Source organism: Sparus aurata, chromosome 4, assembly GCF_900880675.1.
Source record: "Sparus aurata chromosome 4, fSpaAur1.1, whole genome shotgun sequence".
In the NCBI taxonomy this organism is placed as follows: Eukaryota; Metazoa; Chordata; class Actinopteri; order Spariformes; family Sparidae; genus Sparus; species Sparus aurata.
The window spans coordinates 10,448,416-10,461,198 of NC_044190.1; the positions used below are offsets into that span (position 1 = coordinate 10,448,416).

At 39.4% G+C, this 12,783-nt stretch overlaps 1 protein-coding gene across 2 annotated transcripts; it reads right to left on the reverse strand.

Annotated features, from left to right (window-relative positions):
* Positions 1 to 1,598: 1,598 nt before the first annotated feature.
* Positions 1,599 to 12,103, reverse strand: tdp1 (tyrosyl-DNA phosphodiesterase 1). Of its 2 annotated transcripts, none has more exons than XM_030413294.1 (16): positions 11,942 to 12,103; positions 10,200 to 10,796; positions 9,980 to 10,023; positions 9,393 to 9,448; positions 8,394 to 8,490; positions 8,209 to 8,243; positions 7,955 to 8,047; positions 7,656 to 7,826; positions 7,501 to 7,579; positions 6,534 to 6,710; positions 5,715 to 5,763; positions 5,286 to 5,352; positions 4,470 to 4,577; positions 3,104 to 3,206; positions 2,862 to 2,967; positions 1,599 to 1,894 (listed from the first exon to the last, which is right to left on the reverse strand). In XM_030413294.1, the coding sequence occupies exons 2-16, from the start codon at positions 10,792 to 10,794 to the stop codon at positions 1,821 to 1,823; spliced, it is 1,854 nt and encodes a 617-aa protein (XP_030269154.1). In that variant the 5' UTR covers positions 10,795 to 10,796; positions 11,942 to 12,103; the 3' UTR covers positions 1,599 to 1,820. The 2 variants fall into 2 exon arrangements, with proteins under 2 accessions (XP_030269154.1, XP_030269153.1); XM_030413293.1 differs by lacking the exon at positions 11,942 to 12,103 and adding an exon at positions 11,238 to 11,315.
* Positions 12,104 to 12,783: the final 680 nt, after the last annotated feature.

A 12,783-nucleotide genomic window follows, 5' to 3' on the forward strand; every position in this document is an offset into this window, starting at 1 on the left:
AACTATTTTGATCACACAAGCCTTATTTTCTGTTTATTTCATTCACAGTGGACACATGTAGGCGTCACTCATAACACACACACACACACACACACACACACACGAGTTAACGTTACATCTAACCGTACTCAAACTTCTTCAAAGTGCCTTGTTCTATTAGCAGAGTGGACCAACGTGGAACCAGACATAAGTGGAGACTGGAGAGTGTTGCTCTTGTGATCTTTAAGTAATTGGAACCACCAGGTCAATGTTTCTTCATGTTCGTTAGTGACATGAAACATTTTGCACCGAGTGCACCAAATCAAACAGACAACCTATAAAGCCCACACATTACCCCGTGCACAGGCTTGGGGTTATTTTTTAGGTTTGGGCTGTTTTCTTTTGAAACGACTGCCACAACAGCATGAAGGGTAATTTGGGTAATTTGAGAGTATTTGGGCTGGGTCACTTGGGACTGCTCTGATGTGATATTCCATTAGCAAATTTCAAAAAAAGGGAGTATCAGCACTCAGAACAAGAGGCACATGCTCTGTTAACCTACTTGTGACTCTTCCAGCTCTGAACACAGGGTCTTGTAACGCCTTGATGAATGCCACTGATGTGCCAGGACAGGAAGTAATGTAAGGTATGATCAGTTGTGCTCGTGCTCATTACTCAGAGTCCTGTGGTTTTACATTCTAGCTGCCTGATCAGTGGCTGGCAAACAGCTGACAGACAAAAGGAATACAATTGTCCCCTTGGTAGATAGATCTTGTCACTGCCGTATGCAAGAAAAAGTGCGGTAAATTATTAACAGACTATACTGTCTGTGTGTACGATACGACATGGTCTTTGGTCTGTCTGTTTTATTAAGCTACATTCTTTCATTTATCACGGATGAACGCTGACTCCAGGAAGATATTCAACACTTAATGCTGAATCAGCACACGTTGAAACACTTTGAACAATGAAACTTGCTGCAGAGCATTTTTGATTTGAGACGTGGTGTATTATTGCAGGAATAAACTCATTAACATACTGATCTGACCTCTAGACACACTTTATGATACATTTGTTGTCTCACTGTTTTTAATTTGATAATTCGGGGTCCTCCAGTCGGTCTAAAAAGTAAAAATAGTGATAATATAGCTAATGCAAACCATGCGCTTCTTGCGATTAAAGGAGAACTTCGGCCGTTTTTAACTCATATCCCTGCTGATCGAGGTTACCGAGTGCTGTCATCAGGAAAAATAACGAGAACATTTGGCGCAATATTTACCGAGTTGCAGAACGGCAGCTAAAGTGAACCTATGGGGGCAGACATAACCGAAAGTGTAACTTAAGGATGTCTGCCCCCATAGGTTCGCTTTAGCTGCCGTCCTGATATCTGGTCAATATTGTGAAAAAAAAATCACGTAATTTTTCCTACTGACAGCACTCGGTAACCTCGATCAGCAGGGATATGAGTTAAAAATGGCCGAAGTTCTCCTTTAAGTATATTGTTGCTTGTTCATTATTGTCCTTTTTTTGGTCTATGTTTTGAACAGGTTATATAATTAACAGAATTAGGGAGGTCAAAATCTTGTTGCAACAGGTAAGGAAACAGTTGACACCACTACTTGACAATGATAACATAACAACATGTGGGTATTTATTAGTAGAAATCATGTGAGTCTAAACTACAGTACAAAATATAAAAATAATTTTTACTGACAACTAGCACCTAAACATAGTACTGACAGTTACAAACAGTAGTTTTAAAGTAATAGAAAGGTGTGTGTGTGTGTGTGTGTGTGTGTGTGTGTGTGTGTGTGTGTGTGTGTGTGTGCGTGTGTGTGTTTTCAGGAGGGAACCCAGATGTTGCCGTGTGTGTCGGGAGCCTGGCTGTACGGAATGTTCCAGATCCAAGGTTGATCTGAAAACAGAGAATGAAAAGAGATCAGGGAAACTAAATGTTTGTGACTACTTTGGTCTTAGGAATTAAAGGGACATTACAATGGAGAAAATGGCAGCATTTAATTCATGCCTTGTCCAATGTGTTTATTCTAAGTGGCAGTACCACCTCGCTCAAAGCTGTCTTCAAAGTGTTTAAGTGGAATCTCTTTAGCTCATCAATTTTAAAGTTATGCCCATTCAGCTGCACTGGTCTGCAGAAAGGAATTGGTTTTAATGGCTTCAGAAATTGGTTATGAAACTCTAAATTCAATTAATAATGAATTTTAGAATAACTGACACTCAAACCCTTCGGATACAGAAAATAAAATGACGTACAATGCATTTCATAAATTAGTTTGGCAGATTGTGAGATCCTCGTCGACAGCATGGCAATGTATGTATTTTGAGGATATAGATTTGTTGCTGTCTGCTATAAATTTGGAAACTAGATCACTTGTAATCATTTAAAACCTGTGAAATCACCGACATTGTTTGATTTACAAAAATGTTTACAAAAATAGATGGATTTTTCAAACGTACTCTCACTGGGGTAATTAAAAAAAACAACATATAACCCACTAAGTGATGATGACAAGAAATTTATCGCAACTACGATTCCAGTGTAAACTCTTTGTGTTGTAGAATTCACAGAGATGCCACTAGATAAACTACTGCATGACAGGTTTTACAAAGGTTTAAGACTACAAAGGTCAGTGTAATGCTGAAAACAATCATTGAGAAACGAGCAAAGTATTTCTATTTTACCATTCTAAGAGAAACTAGTATAAACAGCATTATAATAGGCCAGGGGTATTGTTACACCTGTATAGACCCACTTGAAACTGCAGTTGAAGTAGAGTCAATGCTGAGTCTCACTGAATAATCCAGGCTGTACATACAGACATGTAGAAGATCTCTCACACACACACACGCTTGCACTTGTGTACCTTTAGCAGAGTAGCATGTAGGAGGGAGGTCAAAGGGCACAGGGAAACCCGCGGAGGACGACGAGGCAAGAAATGGATTTTTGTGAACAGGGAACGTCTCCATGTTCTGGAAGGAGACAACCATCACACCACATATTACTACACACCAGCCCTCTGTAGTTTGTTTACCATTATTCATCACATGTAATTCCTTTTCTTCTACACTGTTATTCATACAGTATGTTTGAAGAGTGTTTCCTTACGAAGGCAGAGGGCACGAAGAGGACTCCCAGCTCGTATGAACGAACCATCACCTGAGTGTTGTTCTTCTCCAGAGCACCCCACGCTGCTTTGGACAGGTTGGCACTGAACAACACACACAGAAACACAGAAGCTTTACATTTATATTCACATTCAGGGCATTTAGCACACGCTGTTGTCCAAAGTGACTTACAATAAGTACATTTGTCACAAGAAGGAAACCACAACATATTAGCATCGATAAAGTAAAAAAGAAAATATAGAAACAATTTTCAAGTCCTCATCTGAGCATCATAGCTGCTACTTCTCGAGGATACCTGTAGTACATAAGTGCTATGATCAAGTGCTACGGATAAGAACATACAAGTGCATATATGTTTTGTTTTTCTGTTCGGGGGAGTCATGCTATGTCGAGGTGAAGTCTGAACAAATGAGTCTTGAGGCTTTTGCAGAGAAGGTGAGTGACTCTGCTGTCCTGACATTGGTCAGGAGTTCGTTCCACCACTGAGGCGCCAGAACAGAGAAGAGTCGCGACTTCGCTGAGCGAGCTTTGTCGCTTTAATAAAAAGCTTTAATGTTTCAGTAGAGCTGTGTAGAGAAAGTGAACAATCGTCTCAGCATTTATAAATTAGAAACAGTCATTTCTATCTGGACAACTTTTAAATACCCATATTCATTATTTGTAAATAACACACTGCCACTCTGTTTATAATTACATGTTCATATTGTACAATATTTTGTTTATAAATATATATGAGTCTATTCTATTTCTTACCTTTTTATGATATTGCCTAATTTTTACTATTATTATTATTGTTTTTTGTAATATTACTGTCCTTTGGCTGCTGTGGCAAAGAAATGTCCCCGTTTGCGGAACAATAAAGGAATTCTGATTCTGATTCAGTCCTTTTCAGTGGGCTGCTGAAGTGATGAACAGTTCAACCAACTGAATAACGAGAAAAAATTATGATACAACCGCAGTACACAAACTATAAAGGGTTGTTTTAATATTGGTTATGGATAACAATGAAGATAAAGTTTATTGCTAATTAATAGATGAAAACTAAAATTACTAAAATATAGCTTTCTCTTGATTCTCTGTTAGAAAATGTGTTTGTTTGCATGGAGAATAAAATGTAGCAGAAGTTAAAAATCAACGATTTGAGTTGAAACACAACTAAATGGATTTTTGGTTTTAGATAAACTTGAATGGTATTACATTTTTTAAAATTAGTTTCCCCACCAGTTTTAGTGATAAGTAATACGTGAGGAATAAGAGAACACTGTAAATCAGAAAACCACATATACAAATGAAGACGTGTCATTTTACATAATAAAATAAACAAAATGTGAAACTAGCACACACACCTTGTGACGAGGAACCAGGCAAGCTGACTGAAATCTGGTGATGCCCTCATGTACGTCTTGATGTGCGGCATGGCGTGACTCCTTCCTGTTGTATTTGCTTTCCAGCGACTACACACACACACACACACACACACACAAACAAACAGGAGTCATTTATTCATCTTTAGATTTAAACTTTGAGGAATGTATTTCTATGCTAAGGTAGGTGTAAACTGTAGGTACAACCCTTCTTACATTTTTTCCCAAATTATTTCTTCATTAATTTTTAACATATATCAAACGTAACGGAAAGGCAGAGTAAAGAAAATATAAGGATAATCTAAAAATAAAATAGGAAGTGTGACAAAAGTGAAATAATATACAGAATGGCACAAGAAAAAAATAAGTCACAGCACATAAAGCATATCTCTCTTTTCTACATGAAATTACATCTCACCGGGCCGGGCAGATGGTCAGAGGTCCACAAGAGGTTCCATGTTCTCAGAAAGATACCCAACTTATTTTGTTAATTACTGCCCTTTTCCTGTCTTAATGTTTTGTTCATTTTAAATTACATATGATGGTGGTCTTCACTGGTTTCAGTTGGGCAAATTTCTTTGCTATGTATGATATTATGCCACTTCCCTTCACAGATAAAGGGTCTCATTCTGTACCAAACAGGTAGCGAGTGTGACACTTTCTGTAACAGCATGACCTGCTACAGCAGTTTGCAGTATGGGAAAAAGGGAAAGATATCATGACAAGCTAACTGGTTTCACTGCGGCGATGTAACAAAGGAAAATCAGACTGGTTTTTGTTTAGTAGAAGTGAACTCACTGGAAGTAGGAGTGGAGCCAGAGCTGTTTCTGAGCAGTCTGGATGCTGTAGGGAAGAGAGCCTCCCGCTGGAGGACAGGAGGGACGTACATCACAACCACACACAAAGCACACAATGACACACATTTTCAACAGGCACTGTGTAGTTTTGGAGAAGAGATTCAAACTAAGAATATTGATATTTACAAAATGAATGAGGTAATAACACAAACTCAGAAATGTTTATTATTCTATGACTGATTTAACAACGCTGTTCTCAGGTCAGTTTATTCAGTCATCAGAACAAAGAGAACTGGTTTATTTAGTCTGTAGGCATTAAAATCAGTCACTGAAGATCTTTCTCCTCTGATTAAAATGCATTTCTCAAAACTACGTAGTGCACCTTTAACAATTACATTTGGTTTATTGTACAAACTAAATCATTACTCACCTGGATAGCCTTCTAAACTAGTCCTCACATCGTCAACTGACGGATACAGCTGCAAAATAGCAACACATTAGCAACTTGTTTTGTAAATTCTTTCATTTAAGCTTTTAAATCTAAAAGGGAAGCTGGATCATTTTTGCTGAACTGTGGCAAACATGGAGAACAGGTGATGCTGAGAACAGTCGCACAAATAGAGAAAAGTCACAAGGTCAGCAAACTGTCTCAGTAATGTCAGTTACACGGTTATCTCAAGTTGTTAACATTAAAAACCACAAGCTACTGCTCAAGCCAGACCGAGTAAAGAAGAAGCAAGAAAAAAAACAATGTGCTTTTGAACTGAACAAGGGTGTATTCCTTTTGCATTTAACAGTTTGTATAAAAGAAGACGTGTTTTTTCCTCTGAAAAATGATATAATCTTGCTTTGATTTATGAAATTGGCTTTTTGTTCTATCCGTCTCAGTACATTTCCATGTCAAAAAAGAGATCCAAGAGATCACTCAGCAGTGCCAAAGGGTTAAATTTTCTATTAAGTATTATTGTGTCTGGAACCTTTTACAAAATTTGATTTAGGCAATCAAATGTCCTGCAGGGACTCTGGGGAGGTATGAAAATGCAACCTCAAAATGACTGCTCTATTATTTACCACTTGAAAGCTGATGCAGATGCTGTTCTCTATTAGAGAACATAATGAGAACAGCAGCAGCAGCAGTCAGAGGAAATCTCATTTGTATTGTATTATTCTGTATCATCTTCCTCACAGCATTTGAATGCCGCAGCACACAAGCAACAGACCACAATAAGTGTGTGTCGGAGGAACGTACCAAGTGCATGGGGGGGTTGGAGCGATGGGAAGATCTCCCCAGCGTGGTCATGGTGCGCTGAAATTCCCCTGCCAACCATTTGGTCTTATCCAGACCCATAGAGCCGATGCTTGAGAACTGGCCAATCACAGGCCACTTCTCCTCGCCAGGAATAGGATCTGTGTGGTCATACAGCAGCTGATACAATCAGAGGAGGAGAAGAAAGAGATGAGGAGACAGCGCAGACATTTTTGTATTTCGCAACAACTTAAAGTGATGTCATTCTCTTACAAAAATATCCTTTATTCATTTATTTATTTATTATTTAGCTGCAATACTCTTATTTTAAACCATTTAGATATTTTTACTGCAGACTTCTTTCCAAAGTTAACCATTTGTGTTCAACTGTTTGCAGGGAGCTCTGTCATATACGCACTCATTAAACATGTCACCCCTTTGACTCAAGCACTTGTTTAACACAGCGGTTTTTAGAAATGCAAATTGTCTTTCTTTGCACTGCCATACATCATACATCTTTGACAGATGTGAAGATGGTATGACTGTCAGAGGGGTGACCTTATTTAACAGCAGAGCTCAACTGTATGAACGTTAGAGTTTCACACTGCAGTGAAATGAAACCACGGCCATGAAAAGTAAACAACAATGAAACGCCTACGTATATTACAAGACGTATTCAAAAAGCACACAGACCATTTCTTCTTGGAGTTAAAATATGTGTTCATTTTATGTTTTCTTCTGGCTGTCAGAGTTTTTACTTTTTAAATGTAGTAGGGAGGAAGTTCATTGCCATAAACTGGCGAATAATATCATAATCATATAGGTACATTACCTTGTTTTTTTCTTATTTGTAAAGACAACACAGTGCAGGTGGGACTGCAGGGGGAGTGTCGTGTCTGACCAGTGGCAGCTTGTTTTCTGTATGTTATAAACTAGATTAGGAGAACAGAGACAAACAGAGTTTCATTACCTTCCTCAGCCTCAGGTGGCCCCAGCGCTCCATGTCTGGCCCAACGTATCGTCCTGGGGTTGAGCCCACCAAATAAACCCTGAGAACAGAAGAGAGTTAGATTAGAGTCTAATTTCAAGTCTGTGTCAGAAGTCTGTATGCAAATGTGTAACTACCTGGTCTCAGACAGGTCGTGCTCTTTGATTTGTTGGATCCACGGCTCGAGTTCAGGTGCTCTGTATGATGCCAGGTACTCCAGCAGGTCCCTCTTAAAGAAGGTTGGCGACTCACCTGCACTCGCACTGCTGCCCTCTGGTAACCGTGGAAACAAGGGGCTCATCCACATCCTAGTTTGGAGATAATATGTCAAAAGGCTATTCCATAACCGAACCTTACACCTGGATACAGTCCACACACACACACACACACACACACACACACACACACACACACACACACACACACACAGACTCACCCTTGTGTTTTCTGGTACCAGTCAGCTCTGATGAGGTTGGAGGTCAGAATGATGACTCTGAAGCCTTCCTCATACCACAGCAGCATCATCTTCCTGCTCAATGAGACACAGGAATTGTTTGCTTCACATAACAACAACAAAGTGTAGACACCAACACCTGCAATGGAAGTCACCTGGCGCTGCATCTAAAGGTGGACAATCCGTGAACACACTGAAGGAGAACAATAAAAGCAGGCAGGGGAAGAAATGCTTACGTGTGGTGAGTTCCAAAAGCAATATCCAGCTTGGCCTGTCAGGGAGAATCACACACATTAGTCCCATTCAAAGACAAATCCAGACTTCTTAAACAACAGTCTCATTTGCCAGGATGACTATCCTACATTACAGATCCGATTGAATAAAACATAAGCCAAATGTCTGTATTTTGGCTTATCTGTACCTGGCAGAATCGAACATGTGGAAAAGGCTGAGCCTGCTTCACCAGCCGGGCCTTGGCCTCCCTCTTATCTCCATGAACAATCAGAACTGGACGATCTCTGTAAACACAGCACACAGAACCTCGGGTTAAGACTGGGATTGTTTCACTGGACCGCACCAGCATCATTAGTTTCCTCCACCTGTTTGTATTCAACACTATTGGTCAATTATTCATTTAGATGGAGTTTCCCCTATAATTGTATATGCATGGTGCTTCACTTCCATTTAAGGCATGCTAAAATAATACACACATCATGATCCAAATTTCAATGAGAAGTTTTAGTGTCCCATGATGGTTTCATTACAGTCTGAGAGGATGAAGTTCAATACAATAACACTGGTGGGAGCCATGTTTGTAAAACCCTGAACCTCGCCGAGCAAACAATCTGCTAAATGCTGAACAAATGAGTTGATACATGAAGCTTCTTTTAATCATGAGTCACTGTTAAATAAATTATAAACTAAATCATGGCTGCAGAAATGTACATAGCATTAACCTAAGTTGTAACAACAGAGCTTGTGACGAGATTTTTCTGACTTTCTCCAACTGTTTTATTCAACATCATGTGAAAACATCTCACATCTGCAGCCATAATAAACTAGAGGATGCTGTCATCACTACATGGTGGACCTGAGCAGATTCACACCAATCAGAAAAATGGGTATATGTTTATGACCTTAAAATCCACTTAGTTCCATTCTGCCCAGTATTTAATATTTAATATTTAATATTATTTAAGATTTATCTGGAACTGCTAAGCACTGTATATTGTATATTGTATATAGTGTTTTAAATTGCGATACTATACTCTTATTGTATTTTATATTTTGTATTTCTGATTGTATTGTACCGCTGCTACGATGACCTAATTTCCCTCGGGGATAAATAAAGTTATCTATCTATCTATCTATCTATCTATCTATGACAATGTGATGTTAGCAAAGCAACAGTAGAACTCACCTGAACTCTGATGGGTACTGCTGCACCATCCAGGCAATGTCAAAGCAGTAGTTAAACTATGATGAAACACAGTAAAATCGTATTAAAAGTTAATATTCCCTCCAAACCTGGTAGAAAGATGTAAACAGGAGTCTACAGCCATGCTAGCAGCTAGCTGTAAGACTTTACGTTGTGCTAATGTCACATTGACAATGCTAACATGTTGATGTTAAGCTCAGGTAATGCTCACCATGTTTTCCTGCGTGGTTAAGTTTTTAAGCATGCTAACATTTGCTAAATAGCACAAAACACAAAGTACATCTGTGGCTGATGGTTTCATTAATGTTGTATTTTTATATCAACGCCTCATTTTTTATTTCTGAACTGATGAAAAGGAATTAGTTAAGTTATTGTGTTTCATCCTGAGGACATGGCACCAAATTCCATGGCAATGCATTCAATTGAAAACCAAAAATGTAAAAACCAAATATGCTTGGGGATTAGCAAAGGCGGTAGGATTCATCCTCCAAAAGCCTGAAGTAAACTGACCAAGTGACAGACCGACGCTGCCATGCCCTGATGTTAACATAGCTGAGATGGTTCCTCACCTGAACTGACTCTTTCAGGGTCCCAAATAATGGAGAGAGGATGTCTGGACAGAAGACAGAAGTAGAGATTACAAGATGAAACTCATGTATTAAAGACTGATGACCGGTTGAGAGGCGGTACATGTTTTCACTCTCCCTGCTGATCTGGGATTTTAACTTTTGTTCAGGTTGTGGAACAAACCTGTCTGCACCAAATATAATTCACTTAAACTCTTCTCACCCTTGATGTGCAGAGCTCCAGTGTTGTACTTCCTGTCCAGGCCTGTGACTTTGTTGAGGTAGAACCTGAAGGTGTCGTTCAGACGAGGAACACTGGATTCAAAGAAGTCCTCCGGCTCATCGATGTAGTACAGCCGGCCATGGGGGCTCGGAGGCCGCTCGTCCTCCACCTTCACTTTTTTTGCCTTTGGGCTCGGAGGCGCCTTCTTTGGCAAGTTGCTGACACTCTTCCTCTTCACATCTCCATCATCATCGTCGTCACTGTCTGACAGAGCCCACCCTGAGCCGTCTGACACCTCCTTCTTACGCTTTCCAGCCAATGACGGACTGGTTTCATACTTCACTGGATTCAACTGGTTCTTTGCTGCCAACTGTCTGGCCTCAGAGCCAATCGCAAGTGAGGACACAGATGTGTTCGCTGGTTCTGGTTTCACCTCCACTGGGACCTCTACTGGTTCTGGTTTGGGGCGAGGGGGAGTGAGAGGTTGACGGGAGCTGGGATTGGATACAGCAGGAGTCCCAGAGGAAGGGAGAGCCTCGTCGTCATCATCACTGTCGGAGACGGTCCACTTGCCGTGTTGACTGTCCTGAGACATGCCTGAGCAGAAATACAAAGAGTTCAAAGGTCAGCTGAGCAAGGCGGAAGTAAAGCTGCTCGCCAGTCATGCAGGATGTTACCAGCCCAGACTGACGGACTGGCTGTGCTACAACATTTAAAAAGCCAAGCACACCTGCTCGACAGCCCACCTGCTTTTACTGTTGTTTTAGGGGTTTTTTTGACTGATATCCATGATTAACATCTTTTATAACAGGAGCCTAGTAGAGACAGATTTCATTATGAGAGGATATTGCAACTGAAAACAATCTAAGCCAGAGGAAAGATGATCATCACGGCCAATATTCAGCATTTTTACAATAAGGAATCTGTGTTTTTGTGTCTGATTGACAATAAGATGACTCAGTTTAAAAAATGCGCTGCCTCGTCTCTGACGCAGCATCCTTTACATCTGCCTGTCTGTGGTCTAACTCAGTGCCCCACCTTCAACAACATCTGATGGGATACATGTCATAATGTTGTCAAAATGTTTCCTCATTTTGTTGTACTGTTGTTGTTATGTGCCGTGTCCTTGAGTGCTCTGAAAGGCGCCTTTAAATCAAATGCATCATTATCATTATTATTATTATAAGTATATTATGTATAGTATAAGGGCCTATCAACACTGAATAATCTGAATCTGCAAAGTACTTATTAACTAAAGTTAACAGATAAATGTAGTGGCGTGGAAGTATAAAGCAGCAGAAATTGGAAACACTCAAGAAAAGTATCTCAAAACTCTACTTAAGTAAATTTCTTGGGTAAATTGTACTTGGTTAGATTCCACTGACCCTAAAGAAACACAATGTACTGGTCAATCCCTAATCTAGGCAGTTTAGGCTGTTGCTATAAACTGTATAGTCAAATAATAACAACACCACTGAAATTTTATAAGATAACAAGATTGAACATCTAGTAAAATCGTGTATAAGTACATAACTGCAAAACGTGATCATGGGAAATAGTTTAAAAACGTGCAAAAGATGAAAAAACGATTTAAAAATGATATTAGAATAAAAATGATGTGATATCTGAGATGAACACTGCATTAAGTGAATGCTACAATAACAAGAGGAAAGCAGAGCGTGCAGGCTGATCACTGAACACTGCGGTGATGACGTCACGGCGGAGCGAGCTGTTAGTTTTACCTGGTCAGGTGAGCGAGCAGCGTCACAGCTTCACGATGCACAAACTCGTATCGAGCCACCGCCAAACAAACTTCACAACAACACATCTGCATGGAACAAACTACCGTGCATGGGCAGGTGCACACGGAACAAGTGTCCGAGTGGAAACGTCTTTTCCGGCCTTTCAGTTCCGCCACAACGGCGAGATCAGGACCGAGCAGCTAGTTAGTCCTAAACCTCTTGTATTTAATTAGTATGGATTTACTTGTTTATATGATTTCACTTTTAATTGTTTTATTATTTATTTTATGCTCCTTTCATTCTTTATTTCATCTTTATATATGTTGTATTTGTTTTGAATTGTGATACAAACCACTGTAATCATTGTTCAGTTTGGATTTTCAATGAAGGTGTGAATTTATTTTAAAATGTAAAATATGTATGTTTTTGTGTGAGTTTGTCATCGTTCATGTTATGTTGTTTGTTTAAATAAAGCATTTAAGAACAAAGTTCTGGAGAAGAAACTAAAAACTCAGAATTTAGATATTTAAATATTAATAAGTAAGTAATAATACAAACTCAGACTCAAGCTGTTTATTTTTTTTTTCAAAAGGGAAGAAACAAGCTGTTCTCAGAGAACAATAAGGTCCCAGAACACTGTTTGAAGCTAGAGAGGTGGCAGGGTCCGCCACATGTAAACAATGTAAAAACAGTATGACTGTGTTGTCCTTTAAGGTCAAAGCAAAAGCTAAGTGTTAACTTAGTTTGTTTAGCTGTAAAATAAAATCAGTCAATAAAGGTCTTTCTCTCTTCTGATGAAATTTTTTTTTTGCCAAAACTACGTAGTGCACCTTTAACAAACC

Excerpts from the sequence above, each read along its gene's own strand:
- tdp1 (XM_030413293.1), bottom strand. The coding sequence starts at position 11,292 with ATGAGGAAACATTTTGACAACATTATGACATGTATCCCATCAGATGTT. Across the intron at positions 9,449-9,979 it reads CCCTGAAAGAGTCAGTTCAG|TTTAACTACTGCTTTGACAT; the intron begins GTGAGGAACCAT and ends GTTTCATCATAG. Across the intron at positions 7,827-7,954 it reads TGGTACCAGAAAACACAAGG|GATGTGGATGAGCCCCTTGT; the intron begins GTGAGTCTGTGT and ends TCTCCAAACTAG.